At 35.5% G+C, this 17,762-nt stretch overlaps 1 protein-coding gene across 1 annotated transcript; it reads right to left on the bottom strand.

Moving 5' to 3' along the window:
- Window positions 8,134-12,826, bottom strand: LOC109233793. The gene is made up of 7 exons (XM_019399655.1): window positions 12,782-12,826; window positions 11,846-11,977; window positions 10,230-10,782; window positions 9,623-10,082; window positions 9,216-9,416; window positions 8,679-9,159; window positions 8,134-8,595 (listed from the first exon to the last, which is right to left on the bottom strand). Exons 1-7 carry the CDS (start codon window positions 12,824-12,826, stop codon window positions 8,134-8,136), a joined length of 2,334 nt encoding a protein of 777 aa, XP_019255200.1.

Here is a 17,762-nt window from a genome sequence, read left to right as displayed (position 1 = left end):
TTTTCAATTCTTTTCCCACAATCATACCTAAATTTGATCATGGCAAGACATAGAAATTTTACCACTTTGAGTGGTTATAATTTCTTTCAAACTCCATTAGAGTTAAAATCAAGATTTATTGTCTTTGCTTTTATTTAAAATCAAATTATAGAATGTCAAGAATCTAAAAGAGAAAAATAAAGTAAGATACTTACCTTAAATCCAGAATTTAATCATGAAGGAAGTTCATGGAACAATTGACAATCATTATGCTCAATCCCAAAGCTTCTACTCAATTGGTTAGAGTCTCGTACTAATAACGTGTTATGAAACAATAAAGAAGAAAAATATTGCAAAGTAAAGTAGAGAGAGGGAATTCTTATTGATTTTGGGATGAATTATATTAGAATAGAACCCTCTATTTATAGGGAGATGGTGACTTAGCCACCAAGCAATGAACCCTAGAATCTAGGGGTGGGCATTCGGTATTTCGGTATTCGGTTTATCAATTTTGTATACCAAATACCATACCAAAGTATTTCGGTACGGTTCGGTATTTATTATTTTGGTTCGGTACGATTTCGATTTAATATTCGCTGATAAAGAACAACGAAATGCTGATAAAATCCTGCTTGCACACACACTCCTAATCTGTTTCTAAACTTTAACATTGCACTAAAAAAGTAAAATAAGCGTGCTGGCCTAAAACTTTAACATGGCACTAAAACACTTGAATTTGTTAATACCAACTAGTACCAAAAGTCCAAAATACCAACGGCAAATGCAGCAGAACAGAACAAACGATGGCACTAACAAAACCCAATATTCAGCACGTGTTGATGAATCAAACAACACTACGAACAATTTTAATTCGGGTTTTCAATTTCAAACTAACAGCTAGAGCAGAATTATAACAAAGCAAACAAATGTAGACAACTATTGTAATCAATGTAAAGTCTAAAACCCATCTGCCTAATATCATCTCCATCTCTGTACAGTGTACACCTCCCGTATAAAATAAAAGGAGAAAGCTTTCAAGTAAATTATGGAAGAAACATACCTTTCAAGTAAATTATGGAGGAGTGAGTGAGGAGTTGACTGCCGTCGCCCGTCCCACCGTCTGCCGCTCGCTAGTCGCCCGTCTGAGGAGTTGTGCCGTCGCCCGTCTGCCCTAATTTTTATCTTCAGGTTCAGAGTTTACTGTTTAGACGAAGACGACTTTAGAAATGAAGTTTAGGTTTTAGTTTTAGAGTCTTTACTCTTTAGAGTTTAGACCCTAATTGAATTATTGGGCTTGGGCTAAGGCGTTGGAGTGGGCTGGGAATTATAAAAAATTGTTGGGTACTGGGGTAAAAATGGCGTGTAGTAGCCACTAATTAAGGGTGTCTTTAATTTTTATCCACTAATTACAATGCTCAGCAAAAATAGCCACTACTAATAGGGAAAAGACACATTTACCCTTTCTTCAATGCGCTTATAATGCCAAAATGCCCAAAAACCCTTATTTTTCATTCAGACGAGGGAAAAGCATTTGAGAGCGGTTTCAGGGCAAGTTGCGTCTTCTCTGCTACTTCATCATCCTCGCAGGCAAACGATCTTCAGTTAATCTTTCTGCTCCTTCATCTTCTCCATCATCTTCTGTGAATCGATCGCAACTAGTAATATGTTTTTTTTTATGCATTTTTGTTTTTCTATATGTGTAATCGGGTTCAATGCCGTGTGAAGTATGTGTGAAATTTCAAAAATGATCATTATATGTTGATTCAGTGTCGGAGATGTAGTGTGATTCTGTTATTCAGAAATTTTTAGTGTTGAAATGTGAAATGTGTTTGTGGTTGATTCAATATATTTGATTATGTAGGGATATTTCATAAAAATAGTCGTAGAAATTCATAAGCTTACTGTGTTTATGAATTTTTAGTTAAATGTGTTCATGAAATATAAGAAAGAAACGACATTAAATTTTGAAGTTGGAACTCAAAGTTAAGGACTGATTGTCCTTAACTTTTGCACATGAAACTTGAAGTTAAGGACCAAGTGTCCTTAACTTTGGAAGTTGAAACTATAAGTTAAGGACTACTTGTCCTTAACTTTTGCACTTAAAAGTTGAAGTTAAGGACCAAGTGTCTTTAACTTTTCAACTTGAAACTATAAGTTAAGGACTGCATTTCCTTAACTTTTAAACTTGAAACTTTAAGTTAAGGAACAAATGTCCTTAACTTTTGAACTTTAAACTTTAAGTTAAGGACTGCTTGTCCTTAACTTTTGTACGTGACACTTGAAGTTAAGGACCAAGTCCCTCCAACTAAATGTAAGTCCTAATCTTTGTTTTCTTTTTTCTTCTTTTGTAGTGTGATAATGGAAGGAGATCGTGTGTTCGAGTTTGAGGATTGGCGTAATTTTATGGTGTATTGGAAAGGAGATTTACAATATAAGGAAACAAATTAAAAGTTTTTTGTCGAATAGCCAGTGGAAGAAATTGAGGGATGGTATTTTTGGCAACTTCTTCCGATTACAAAGTGTGAAGTTCTCTGGTAAACTTATTCACTGTATATTGCTTACAGAACTTGTAAATATTGAACCTGATTCAATGACATTCAAGGTATTTGACCGTAAAATTAAGTTTACCCGTACCGCATTTCATATAATTACTGGTTTGAAGTCTTATTCGTCGCTCGACATTAAAGGTTTACATGAGAAAGAGAATACGCTTTTAAGAGTCTATTTCCCTGGAAAGGATAGAATTGAGTTGGGTGATTTGTTTAGTTTTATTTCTAGTCACCCACATGGTACATCTTCATCATTTGTTGGCAGCGATGATGATGCTTTGAAGTTGGCAACAATCTATTTTGTTGAATCTGTTTTGATGGGCAAGCGGAAGAATAGGAATATGTCCGATCAGATAATGAAAATTGTCGACGATGATGCACTCTGCTCTTCCTTCAACTGGGGCTCTCTTTCTTATGAGACGCTATTAAAATCATTGAAGAGTTGTTTGAAGCCAAATGAGAATGAGATTGAGAAGGAGAAAGACAAAGATAAAGAGAAGGATAGCTACACTATAGTTGGCTTTCCTTTTGCCTTTTGTGTTTGGATTATGGAAGTACTTCCTATTTTCCAAGAAAAACAATTTGTGAACTTCAAAGAATCTGGTTATCCTCGGATGTTATGTTATTCTGAAATGAAGTCTCCACAGTTTGATGCTCTTTGTAGAAAATATTTCCATAATGAAAATGTAAGTTAATGTAATTACTATCTATTTTTTTGTTTATTTGTTTTAGTTCTGAATACTTATGTTTACTTTTTCTTATATAATAGTTGTTTAAGTTGATCGAGGTGTCACCATTTATTCCTGTTGAAGAAGAAGATACAGAGCCTCTTAGTGTGGAGGAGCCAATTTCACAAGATCAAAGCTCAAGGTCTTCTTCCACACAATTTGACGAAGCCATACTTAAGGAAATTGTTAGAGTATGTGTTTCTGCCTTTGAATAGTATTAGTTTTTTATTTGATTATTTCTTGCTTACGAACACTTTTTTTTATTTTATTTTATGTTTTTTGATTCAGAGATTATCAGAGAGTTTTAAGAAGGATTTGCAAGCTGAAGTTACTAGAGTTAATCAGAAAATAGCCGTAGCAGAAAAAAAGATTGAGAATGAAATCATGGTAATTTCAGTTAGTCCAACTTTAGGACTTTGTGTCCTTAAATTTTGAACTTGGAATTGAAAGTTAAGGACTTCTTGTCCTTAACTTTTGAACTTGGAATTCAAAGTTAAGGACTGCCTGTCCTTAACTTTTGAACTAGGAAATGAAACTTAAGGACTTCCTGTCCTTAAGTTTTGAACTTGGAATTCAAAGTTAAGGACTTCTTGTCCTTAACTTTTGAACTTGGAATTCAAAGTTAAGACTGCCTGTCCTTAACTTTTCAACCTGTAATTCAAACTTAAGGACTGCATGTCCTTAAGTTTTGAACCTGTCCTTAACTTTCTAACTTAGTTTCTTTCTCAGGATTTAAAGAAAACTCTAGGATCAAAGCTTGATACTTTGTTGAACATTTTTGGGAAAGCTGATCAAATGAACACAGATAGAGAATCTAGTGTTCCAATTAGAAAAGATGGAGTTGATGATCATTGTCGTGCTACAGAGCCTACTGTTACAATCAACGAAGATGCAGGCGGTGATGAACGTGATGATATGGATGTGCATGCAGAAGTTCAGTATGAAAGAGATTTCAGAGATGCACATCTAGATGATGAAACTGAGAACGTTACTGATATTGGGAAAGGTTGGATATACATTTTGAATTTTTTTCGTTGAAATTTGTATTCAATAGAGTAATACATATAAACTTTTTTGTGATTACAAATATCTGTAGAATCTATTGATGGAGTGGAAGTTGAAGATGTAGGAGAATGTCAAGACCAAGAGAATCAACAAGAGAAAGGAGTGCCAGAAAAAATTTGTAAATGTGGATTGCAATCTCAAGAGGATTTAACAAGTCCATTGGGAACAAGTGTCAGCGAGATTGTATGCAAATGCTTAGAAGGAACATATGATCTCTCTACACCCCTGTCATACAAAGAAAAATTTGGAGTTCAAACTTGTGCCAATCAAGGTTAGATAAAATTTTCATTATATATTGTATCTTAGTTTTAGTGAATTATTAGAATGGGTATTAATTGCAAATGTTACAGAATCTTTTGAAGCAGCAAGGGAAGAAGCTGGAGTGGAGTATCGAGAGAAAACTGGACTACAATCTCAAGACATAGAAAATACCGAAGGAACAGGCAGAAGTGAGATTGGTTCCAAATGTATAGATGCAACATGTGATCTCTCTAGACCTCCCTCTCTTAACGACAATATTGGAATCCAAGAAAATGCTAGTGAAGATGATGATATAGCTGGGATGATCTTGAATATTGCAAATGGTTAGACAGTGTTTTTTTTAATTTTATATATGATTGTTTTAATAAAAGATTATTAACATGTTAGCTCTTGTAAATATTTTTGCAGAATCTTGTGAACAAGCAACTAAAGCACATGGTGAATAACTGCAAGATAAAGAAAATGTGCAATTGGAAGAAAACGAAAATGAAGCACGCAATATCTTAGCTGAATTGTCTGTTGAAAAAACACAAGAAGGTAGTGTGGAGAAGACAGATACAGATTGTGTCCCAGATATTATATTCATAATTTAAATTTTGTCTCTTCATTTGACGAGTTGCAGCAAACTAATATATATATATATATATATAGTGTCGCCAGCAGAGGACAACAAAGAGGACAACAATGATGACGCTCTTAACCAATATACGAGGAAAAGAAAGAGAGACAGTATTGGTTATGATGGTCCGTCATTTTCTCTTCTTACTCCTACTCCTCCAAGTACACAAATGGGCATTGATGGGGCTTTGACTATGGAGGTTGAAGGAAATGTTGAAGAAGAACTTGGTCGAGGTAAAAGGAACAAGAAGCTAAGTTGGCAGTTGAAATCTCCTTTTGATAAGGAAAGAAAAGCAGTAAGTTCCATGGCAGACAATCAAAATACTCCGAAGAGTTCAGGTTGGATAAAATCAACATATACTCGTAGGTGTATTTTTCATTATGTCACAGAAGATGCAAAATTAATGAAGAAATTCATTGTGTGGTTGGGCAAGGAGAAAAGGAGAGGTCGCAAAAAAGAGTAAGTCTCTTAATGTGTTTCACTACATCCTTAACTTCTGTGATTGTAAGACTAATTTTAGGACTAACTGTCCTGAACTTTTGAAGTTGTAAGTGAAAATTCAGGACCATGTGTCCTTAATATTCGAACTTGTAATTTAAAGTTAAGGACTGCTGTCCTTAACTTTTGAACCTTCAAGACAAACTTAAGGACTGCCTGTCCTTAAGTTTTGAACTTGGAATTCAAAGTTAAGGACAGACAGTCCTTAAGTTTTAAACTTGAATCTATAAGTTAAGGACCTCATGTCCTTAACTTTTGAACTTGATACTCAAACTTAAGGACTGCCTGTCCTTAGCTTTTGAATTTGGAATTCAAAGTTAAGGACAGACAGTCCTTAAGTTTTAAACTTGAATCTATAAGTTAAGGACCAAGTGTCCTTAGCTTTTGAACTTCTAATTCAAATTTAAGGACTGCCTGTCGTTAATTTTTCAACATGAAAGGCTAAGTTCAGGATTAAATTCTAACTTTGATATTTTCAAAATTTTCAGGGGACAAATTGATATATATGCTGATGATAATGGTGTGAGGAAAAATCCATACAAATTGTATCATCAAAAAATTAGTAGCAAAATGTTCTTCCTTGAGCTTTAAGATAGCAGTTTTGTACTTGATGATAAGGTTAGATAATTCACAAAGCATTTATTTTTTCTATTCTTAATATATCATTTTTTAATTATTTTATGACTGATGGATTTGTTTTATTTTTTGCCTTTTTATGAAGCATATTGACATTGCCCTATATTATCTGAGAAAGAAGGAATGCTACCACCCTCGCGATCATCCTTTTCGATGCACAACTACTGATATTCTTTTTGATAACTATATGGTACTTGTGTATAAAGATTTCAGTGAAGATGCTACTGATGACTTTTGGTGTGCTGGTGATGATCAGTTGTTTCTGACACCATATGTGTGGGGGGACAGCCGTAGATGTGGAATTGCTTGGAAAGAGGTTGACAAAATCTTTTTTCCATGTCGGCTTCCTTCAAAAGATGATAATGTTGTGACACACTTTCTGTTGGGGGTATTGGACTTGAATCAGAAAAAGATTGATGTATACGATTCCATATACAGTGAGCCATATGAGGCAGGAATGAAACACATGGAAATGTATGCACGCATGATCCCCCACTTGCTAAAGTTCGCACAGTTTGACAAACATCACAAGTCTTTTGGGAATGTCTTCAACAAATTTGATATACAGTGGCAAAGATCACCACACCAAAATGGATCGTACGTGTTGTTATTTGTTATATTATTTATATGTACTTTAGATTTATTGTTTAATTAACTGCATATCTTACATTTCTCTAAGGACTGATTGTGGTGCATTCCTGATCAAATATGTCGAGTTGCTGATGATTGAAAAGGACGTGGAGCAATTCCAACCCGAAGACATAAAAGACTTTAGAAAAGAACTTGCTGCAAATCTTTGGGCATATGGTGAATGGAAACGAAATTCTGGTTATGATACTCCACCAGAAAATGTTGGCGATGATTATGAGAGTGAAAATGAAACTTTCTGTCCAAAGGAGTTGTAAAGAATTGTGGTGTTCTTTTGTATAAAATTGCTGTAAAGGATACATATGAATTATGCAAGTTTAGGAAACTTCTGAAATATTCTGTTAATTTGTCAAAAGGCACTTATATTTTGTCGGCATAGCGTAATTTTTTGTCACAAGCTATGCAAAATTACAATTTCAGAAGTTATATCAAGGCATCTTGTTATTAATTTCGTTGTTTCTCTCAAGTGTTGATTTGTCCATTGAGTTTGTTAGTATTAGTTCATGACTAAGTGTAAGTGAACTTCAAATTCAAAGTTAAGAACCAAATGTCCTTAACTTTTGAACTTGAAACACAAAGTTAAGGACTTCCTGTCCTTAACATTTGAACATGTAATTCAAACTTAAGGACTGGCTGTCCTTCACTTTTGAACTTGTATTTCAAACTTAAGGACTCTTGTAGTTAAGGACAGACAGTCCGTAAGTTTTAAACATGGAAGTATAAGTTAAGGACCTCATGTCCTTAACTTTTGAACTTGAAATTCAAAGTTAAGGACAGACAGTCCTTAAGTTTTAAACATGGGACTATAACTTAAGGACCTCATGTCCTTAACTTTTGAACTTGAAATTCAAAGTTAAGGACAGACAGTCCTTAAGTTTTAAACATGGGACTATAACTTAAGGACCTCATGTCCTTAACTTTTGAACTTGAAATTCAAAGTTAAGGACAGACAGTCCTTAAGTTTTAAAATTGCAATTTGAACTTACTGACTCCTATCCGTAACTTTTAATTGTTGAACTCAAAAGAAATTAAAAGAAGGTAACAAGAAAGAAATTTTCAAAATTCAGACATCTGCTCAAATAAGAATAATCTAAATGAATACAATCTATAGCAAAAACTTAAAAGAGTCGATAAACATAAGTGGATATATCTACTCTTCTCTATGCTTTCTTGAAAATGGATGGAGAGCAGGAGAATATATACAAGATGTTCTATTATGACCAATTCTTCTGCAACGACCACATTTGAATGTTATTTTTGATGGCTCGGTAGCAGGAATATGCCTTTTCTTTTGCCTTCTACCTGGTGGCACTTTGAAATCTGGAGGTTTAACAATTTGTAACTTAACACTCTCTGGTACAATCCAAGAATCAGTATGTCCTACAGGATGTATTTGTCTTTCATATGTTTTCAGCCAAGATTCCTTTAAGTACCAGTGCGAACAAAAGTTGGACTTCTTGATGTTTCTCTTCTTGATAGCTGCAATTGCATGTATGCATGGTAATTCATCAAATTGAAACTGAAAACAATCACATGTTCTTTTGTTTAAGTCCACCAAGAAAGTTATTCCTTCTTCTTCAACTCTAGAACGCCATGAATCAACAGGGAAGACCTTCAATGTTGAAAAATTATAAGTGAGTACATTATGTTAAATAATGTTAAAATCATAATATAAACATAGAACATAATACTTACATTCAAAGTAAATGCTAAATCTATTCTTTTCTTCAATTCCTCCTCTACCCAACAAGAAACATCATAAAATGTTCCTTCTGCTTTATTTCTTCTTTCATAAAACCAACGTTGTAGCTTCACTTGAATGAAATCCATCATTCTTAGTATAGGCAGCTCCCTTGCTTCTAATAGGACAGAATTCATCGACTCAACTATGTTTGTTGTGAGCATGTCATATCTTCGTCGTGGACTACAAGAACGTGCCCATCTTTCCGGTGGTTCTTCCATCAAGTAGTCATAAGTCTTCTTATCTACATTTGCTATATCTGACATGTATAGGTCAAATTCTTTGCGCCTGTATACTCTTGCAGCACTTTGGAAAAGTTTTATGACCTCACTTTTCACCTTCCTTCGCTTTAGGTTCTGCTCCAAATGATAGACGCAAATCCCATGACGGCTTTCAGGATATACCTTTGCAATGCCATTTGCAATAGCTTGATGCCTGTCTGATAAAAAAAATAAATTCTCACGGCTCCCAATTGCAGCTGACTAAAGTACCACTCATAGGAATTGTTATTTTCAGATTCTGCTATTCCAAAGGCTAATGGGAAACTTTGGTTATTTGCATCCTTTGAAACTGAAATCATTAAAACACCACGATATTTTGACTTCAAAAAAGTTGCATCAACAGCAATCACTAGTCTACAATGATTCCAACCAGCTATTGATGATCCATATGCATAAAACATATAAAGAAACCTGAAAATACAATATAAAATAAGGTTAAAAATACCTGAAGTTTAGGACAGTCAGTCCTTAACTTACATTTCCAAGTTATAAAGTTAAGGACATGCTGTCCTTAACTTTGATTTCAAAGTTCAAAACTTAAGGACAGCCAATCCTCAACTTCTGGTTACAACTCAAAAGTTAACAAGGTTAAAGACAGCATGTCCTAAATTGTTTACCTGTTGTTGTCGTCTATCTTTATGTTAGTATAAGTTCCCGGGTTTATACTTGTCATCATATACAAGTATGAAGACAAAAATTCATAATTCTCTTCGGTACTTCCTCTTATTAAAGCGGAAGCATGTTGAATAGCACGCCACGCCTTGTGATATCCAATGTCTAGTCCATGCAATTTTTGCATCTCTGCCATGACAAAAGCTGGTGTAACTTCAAATCTTGGGTCCCGAAGATTGTCGATAATGTAACCACTAATCAACTTTGAAGTAGCATGCCTTTGATCTGCTTTCATAGTGTTAATAGAGCAGTCATGCTTTTTCTCAATCTTTACTATCTTGAACAGTGTTGAATCTTTAATTCTGAAAGCACGCACACACCAACAACACCTATCATCATTGCATGTCAACGAATATCTTGTTGAGCTTGATCTAACAACCTTGAATTCAAAATGTCCTTTGATTGCTATATTGGAAAAACAGTTAATTATACTCTTCTTCTTGTCAAATACTGATCCGACTTTTATTTCATCCAGCGAAGCATTTTCTCTTAATATCGTAGTTGGGGATTCTTTTTGTTTCAAATTTGATCTTCATCTAGTTATTTGAGTACAGGTTTTTTCAGCAACTTCTTCGATTACCGGTGCACTCTCTAAGACTTGAATACCCAAAGCTTGTTCGTTGTCAATCTCTATAATGCTTTGTCCTTCTACTTGAATAGAATCAAATGTTTGAAGCACCTCTTCATTTAATGGCTGAGCTTCAACCATATCTATTTTCATTATCTGTTGGCATTTGTCTTGATTGTCATGTTGAGTTTCTGTGTTGACATGTTCATTGCTTGTAGATGCAAAAACTCTTTCCGAAATATCAACTATGAAATGACAGCCCTTGAAGAGTGAATGAGTTTTTAGCAACTCTATACATGTGTGAAGATCAGAATCTTTAGATACAAGCATTCCTTTGCTTGTTCCAAGGTTGATATCAAACCATATCACTGCTTCAAACTTTTCTCTATCCAATTCAATAAGCTCAAAGATCTGTTTAATGAAATCTTCAAACCGAATTGACTCAGGTACTAGAAAAAGCTTTGTTTGATGATCAAGATATTTATAGTCTTCAGTCCATCTACCATAAAAGCAACTATAATGCATATTGTTTCCATCCTGCAAGTCAAGAGAATGGGAAACTGAGGACATACGTTATAAAGCAATCCTTGTATAATTAAGAACAGGTGTACTGTAAGTGCAAGACCAAGGTAAGGACTAAGTGTCCTTAACATTTTAACTTGGAATTAAAAGTTAAGGACTTCCAGTCCTTAACATTTGAACTTGGAATTAAAACTTAAGGACTGCCTGTCCTTAACATTTGAACATGGAATTAAAAGTTAAGGACTGCCTGTCCTTAACATTTGAACATGGAATTAAAAGTTAAGGACTGCCAGTCCTTAACATTTGAACTTGGAATTAAAACTTAAGGACTGTCTGTCCTTAACATTTGAACTTGGAATTAAAACTTAAGGACTGCCTGTCCTTAACATTTGAACATGGAATTAAAAGTTAAGGACTGCCAGTCCTTAACATTTGAACTTGGAATTAAAAGTTAAGGACTGCCTGTCCTTAACTTTTGAACCAGACATTAAAACTTAAGGACTGCCTGTCCTTAACATTTAAACTTGGAATTAAAAGTTAAGGACTGCCTGTCCTAAACTTTTTAACCTGCAAGTCAAAACTTAAGGACTCATGTCCTTAACTTTTCAATCTGTAATTCAAACTTAAGGACTTCCTGTCCTTAACTTTTTCAATTTGAAACTCAAACTTCAGGACTTAGTATACAGAAGAACAACTACAAAGTGAAGGACATTGTGTCCTTAAGTTTTTCAATTCAATTTGCAAAATGAGGACAGTAGAATCAAAGTTAAGGACATTGTGTCCTTAATTTTGAATTCAATTTCCAAAATGAAGACACTATGTCCTTAATATTATGTGCTCAACTTTTATAGAATTATCATAGGAGGCGATGTCCTTAACTTTATCAATTCAGAAATTCAAAAAAAAAAAATCAAATTCTTATCTACTATATAATCAAATCAATACAAATCGGAAAAAGTATAACTATATCGAAATAAAAATCGATAGAAACACATGAAAGTATAACTTATTGTTTATCTATGTCGATTTTTTGGATGAGAATGTTGAATTTTTGAAATTGGAAGAGAATTGCGATCACAGTGTCGATCGCCGCTTCTGCTGCTGCTGCTGCTGCTTCTGGTTCTGTGGGATTAAAAGCGTAGGTATAACTTATACCAGAAGGGTATTTTTTTCCAGTCAGGTATAAGTTTATTAAAGCAGTGGCTAAAGCCTAAATACATTGAAAACACTGGCTTTAAAATAAAAGCAGCTGCTTTTAGTGGCTATTTGTGCACTTCGCCCAGTTTATAAATGGGTACCCGTTTATAAATGCCCTTTCATTTTACTTTTGAAAAAACATTCAAAAGAAAAGGTTTTAATATAATTTTATATATTTCTAGTTCTATTTTTCCATCCCTAATTTTTTGTAGACAAATAGAAATACGCTTGAGTTTTCAAAATATGGCTCGTAACTAATTTAACCAAGGACTAACTAATGGTAAAAATAGTAGATAGGTTATTATATTAATATTTCTTCACCTAATGCCTTGTCACTCTAAAATGTATCATATTTTACGAAAAGAAAAACTACAAAAATAGCAGCAGTTCACTAAATGTCCATGACTTTTTTTTCCATTGCCATTTATGTTCTGAATCTTTTTATTCAATGCAATAATATTAAATCTTGATTTAGGTTTTCTAGATCTACAAAATCGCTACAACAAAAAAAAAAAACGGGCCAGGACGGGTGCAGGTTGATGCAGGGTGGGGCTGTTTGAAAATGGTAAATTTACTTGCCATAGCTAATTCTAAGGGTTATTTATGGAAGAGAATTACCTTCTAATTTAATTGCTTTTTATAGCTACAATGAATTTTCAATTTACCTATTGTAGCTATATACCAAATATATAGAGTTATTCCATTGTATCAATCTTTTCCCTATACCCTCCCGCCTCCCTCTTCTCCCTCAACTCTCTCCTTCTTCCATCTCTCTTTTCCCTCGGCCAGCCGCGCGTCCAGCTTCGTCACCACCCACCGTCGTCCGGCGAGCAGTAACAGCAGAGAAGTCGCCACCGGTCATCTTCTCCGGTGAAGCTCTACCGGAGCGCAACCAAACAACTGCCTCCCTTTACCGTGGATCACTCTTAAACACCATCGCCACCCACCATCAGATCCAAATTTGAAATCACGGAGTTGTGATCAATCAATTACCGATGGTGAAAACAATGGTGGAGGAAGATCGGAGGCATCACCGGATCTGGATCTGACGGAGATGGTGGAATATAGGGCTTCTTCCCCTTCTTATCTCACATCAAAGTGTACTCATCTTGTCGGAAACTTATTCCTCCACCACTGCTTTTCATGCCGGAAAAATGAGCCATCTCTTTCTCCTCAACTGCCTTCCACGCCGGAATATTATTGTATAAATACAACGTATTTTGTATTTCGTCAAAGATCTAAAGTGTATTTTGTATTTTCGCTGGAGATCTGACGGGACTTGATTGTATTCTCCATTTTTAAATACAATGTTTTTTGTATTCTCGTCGGAGATTTTGCCGAATTTGATTGTTCTTTATTTTTTAATGTAAATACAATGTATTTTTAAAAGTATTTGAAAGTATTCTTCATTTTCTTAATGTAAATACAGTGGTGCTTTGTATTTCTCCGAAGATCCGACTGGGTTTGACTATATTCGCCTTTTTAAATACAATGTATTTTGTATTTTCGTCGGAGATTTGACCGTATTTGACTGTATTCTTCATTTCGTCCTTTTTTTTAGTGTAAATACATTCAAATATAGTCCAATACGTTAAACCTTGCGACATCAAATATGGTTGGATACAACTTATATTCAAATACACTGAAAAAAATAAAAAATAAAAATATAGCTTAATAGTGTATTCAAATACACTCAAATACAACTAACTGTCCAAAACTAGCTACGGAATGTATAAAATATAGTTACGGATTGTTAAAAGCTCCTTAAAAAGTAGTGGTTTCTGTAAGTTCCTCTTTGAAAAATAAGAAAAATATTATGCAGTGCGGTTTGAAATTTTGCGGGTTATGACACAACCCGCCTCACATCCACCCCGCCCCGCCCCATTGCCAACCTACTTAAAGGAGCAGAATTTTATCTTTTTAGTTGGGACATATGCTGAAACCTTGAACTGTGTCTTGAGTCATTTGCTATTTCTTCGGAATAGTTTTTATTGACTACGACAATTTTAAATACTACTAATGTAACGACCCGGCCGGTTGTTTTGAGAGTAATAGCCCCGATCACCTATCTACTGCTTCCCCTATATCTTTTTCTGCTTATGTGACTTGTCGGGAGGTTTTGTTTTGGTTTTTGGAGTATTTTGGGACACTTAGTCCCTAAACGGAAGCTTAAGTCTTAAGATTTTGACCGTAGTCGGAACTGTGTGAAGACGACTCCGGAATGGAGTTCCTTTGATTTCGTTAGCTGTTGGGTGATTTTGGACTTAGGGGCGTGTTCGGATTGTGTTTTGGAGGTCTGTAGCTCATTTAGGCTTGAAATGGCGAAAGCCGAATTTTTGGAGATTTTGATCGGTAGTGGACTTTTTGATATCGGGGTCGGATTTCGATTCCGAAAGTTGAAGTAGGTCCGTAATATTGAATATGACTTGTGTGCAAAATTTGGGGTCAATCAAACGTGGTTTGATAGGTTTCAGCGTCAGTTGTAGAAATTTGAAGTTTCAAGTTCTTTAAGTTTGAATTGGAGGGTGATTCGTGATTTTAGCATTGTTTGATGTGATTTGAGGGCTCAACTAAGTTCGTGTGGTGTTTTAGGACTTGTTGGTATATTTGGTTGAGGTCCCGGGGGGCCCGGGTTGACTTCGGATGGTTAACGGATCACTTGGAGTTGTGTTGGAATGTCTGAAGCTTGCTGCACCTGGTGTAATCGCACCTGCGCACTTTGGGCCACAGGTGCGGCGCCGCAGAAGCAATTATGGGCCTGCCCAGCTGGGACCGCAGGTGCGGCCAGAGTTCTGCAAAAGCGGTAGAGGAGCACAGAAGCGGGCGCGCAGAAACGACTCTTGTTCGCATAAGCGAACCTTGAGGACTTAAGTGAAGTCCGCACCTGCGATGGTTTTTCCGCAGGTGCGGAACAGCAGATGCGGTTATCCCCTCGCAGAAGCTAAATCACTTGCAGAATATAAACTTTTCAAAAATGAGGGTTCGCCATTTTTATCAAAACTTGAGTTTGGGAGCTCGAATTTGGACGAGATTTTGAGGATTTTCAGAGATATCAATTGGATTTGGGCCATTCGGAGTCGGATATTCGTGGAAAATGCATTGTTACCGATTGATTGAGCCTGGTTCAAGGTAAGTGGCTTGCCTAACCTTGTGTGGGGGAAATTCCCTTAGGATTTGGTGTTGTTATGTTATGTGAGCGCCGTGTACGCGAGGTGATGAGTGCGTACACGGGCTAATTATTAAAAGACCTGATTTTTACCGAGTAATAACCTGTTTTCATCTTATCTGAGCGTACTAGCATGTGTATTTATGCTGTTAGCCTAGAATAACATTGTCTACGTGCCTTAATTGCTTATCTGAACTCTTTGCAGCATGTTTAGCGGATTCCTGTTTCTTGTCTTGACTTGTACTTAGCCTAAATTGTAGGTTTTCTTGCTGTAACTGTTATCTTTATTTTATTTGAGTTGCGTATTTATTTTGGGAATACAGAACGGTATTCCGGGAGATCCCCCTGTATGTTTACTTTTGAGACTACGAGGCGGTACCTCGAGAGTTCTCCTTGCACATTTACTTTTGGGACTACGGAACGGTATTTCGGGAGATCCCCCTGTATATTTACTTTGGGACTATGGGACGGTATCCCAGAAGATCCCCCTGCACATTTACTTTTGGGACTATGAGACGGTGTCTCGGGAGATCCCCCGTTGTTATTCTGTATACTGTACTGTATTGTTCTATGATTTCCTTCTTGATAAACTTCAGTCTTTTATTATACAACAATATTTTGCTCTGTCTTATTTCATTATATATATACCAGTAGGGCCCTGACCCGACCTCGTCACTACTCGACCGAGGTTAGGCTTGGCACTTACTAGGTACCTTTGTGGTGTACTCATGCTACTCTTCTGCACATATTTTTGTGTGCAGATCCAGGTACTTCTTACCAGCCACGTCATCAGTGAGCAGCGACAGTTGGAGACTTCAAGGTATATCTGCCGCGTCCGCAGACCTCGGAGTCCCCCTCTATTCTCCACTATGTCCATTATCTTCTGTATTTCTTTTGTTAGACTCTGATGTATAGAGACATTAGGTTTCCTTCTGCAGTTTGTGATTCACGATGTTTCGGATTTTGGGAAGACTATGTAGTATATTGAGGAGTTGGTTACTGTACATGCCGAGCGGCATGGTTTTCAGTTATGTTGTTACTGTTACAGTTAGTTGTTAAATATTATTTCATTTCATTATTCCGCAAATGTTAGGGTTACCTAGTCGTAAAGACTAGGTGCCGTCACGAAGTCTTTTGGAGGGGAAATTGGGTCGTGACAACTAAGTGTATAATAAACAAAAAGAGACAAGGCTCTACGAAGTGTATAAGCACAACGCACTAGCAAAAAACTTTGAAATTGATCAAGAAGTATCTACTTTATTTATGTTAATTAACTAGTCTCTGAACACGTGCGTTGCACGTGTGTCACATGCTAATATGTACAAATATTTTTAAACGGTATAGATAATACTAAAACAGAAGTATGATGAGTGAAATGAATATTGAAGGGGAAAATGAAAACTCAAACTAATGAAAAGGATATACTTCATTTTCCGGTGATAAGTTGAAATATGGGAGAAAAAATATATTTCAATAGTAGTTATCTTCTACTTCGGTCACGATTATAGTTTGTATTTATCCGCGGTTAACAAATTCAGTATTACATTTTCAAACTTGATTAAAATTTATTTTATCGATTTACCATTATGTGTAGTTGTATAATGGTCTTTCTTTTTTAATTATTTGTCTAAATTATTTCTTTTGTGTAATCCTGTAAGTTTGATATTGGGTCATCCTTGCACATGTTGTATCAGTTTCTGCATCAAATTTTAGATTTCATTTTATGAATATGAGAGTTCTCTTTTTGCTTCTTTTTTTATTCTTTTCTATATTATTTGCTAATCTTCTATGTAAGATATATGCTTGGCTCGATCGTAAATTGAATTTGCCAACTATTAGTGGATGATATGATGCCGATATTTCTATTAAGGTATTGAAGAATATGGCTAATTTATGGCCTTCTAAACAATATACATTCATTCAGAATGTTGTTAAATGAATGTTGTTAAATTGCCTCAATTCCAAAAGTTTACCAAATAACTTCTGGATAATTGATCACGCCCAACTCTAGTCCTAAAAAGGATAAGCGGTCGCTGCAAATATAATCCGGTCTAAAAGTCCGGAGTCGAATCCCACAGAGAACTAAGGCTTAGCTGTATCTGTTTAATATCACCAAGAAGACAAGATTGAAAATAAATAAACAGCTGAAAACTAACTATCCTTGAATTGTAAACAATTAGAATAAAGGTCTAAGGTAATGGTTTCCCCCGTTGTTGATTTCCTTGGTTGTATGTTTCTTATAGCGATGACTCAGTTGCCTCTATAAATCATGAACTCTCCAGCTATCATAAATCTCTCTCAAGCAATTATGATAATTTACTAGACGCACTCTCTCAAGCTACGCTAGCTAGATTCGCATTACAGTTCACTTAGATCGCACCCGAGGTATTGTTATCTCTAATCCAACCTCTAAACCCTCGGTTATGACTCTCGCCTATACTCCGGGAGTGATGTTGTTCAAACAACTACCTAAATATGCACTCTCTCTCAAGCAGATACATAATAAATAGGAACGGTTAATTGAGGATCCTTTCAATTAACCACAATCAAAACATAGTTGAACAAATAGAGATTAAACTACCAAATCCAACTATATTAATAAAACAACCAAGTCATCCCCAACGGGTTCCAC

The sequence above is a fragment of the Nicotiana attenuata genome, chromosome 10 (genome assembly GCF_001879085.1).
Source record: "Nicotiana attenuata strain UT chromosome 10, NIATTr2, whole genome shotgun sequence".
In the NCBI taxonomy this organism is placed as follows: Eukaryota; Viridiplantae; Streptophyta; class Magnoliopsida; order Solanales; family Solanaceae; genus Nicotiana; species Nicotiana attenuata.
This window is presented reverse-complemented; position numbering and strand designations above follow the sequence as displayed.

Coding starts and splice junctions, on each gene's coding strand:
- LOC109233793 (XM_019399655.1), bottom strand. CDS start 12,826: ATGACCGGTGGCGACTTCTCTGCTGTTACTGCTCGCCGGACGACG. Junction 11,978..12,781: donor TTACTGCTCGCCGGACGACG/GTGGGTGGTGAC, acceptor CAATGTATTTAG/GCTTTAGCCACTGCTTTAAT. Junction 8,596..8,678: donor ATTTAGCATTTACTTTGAAT/GTAAGTATTATG, acceptor TCAACATTGAAG/GTCTTCCCTGTTGATTCATG.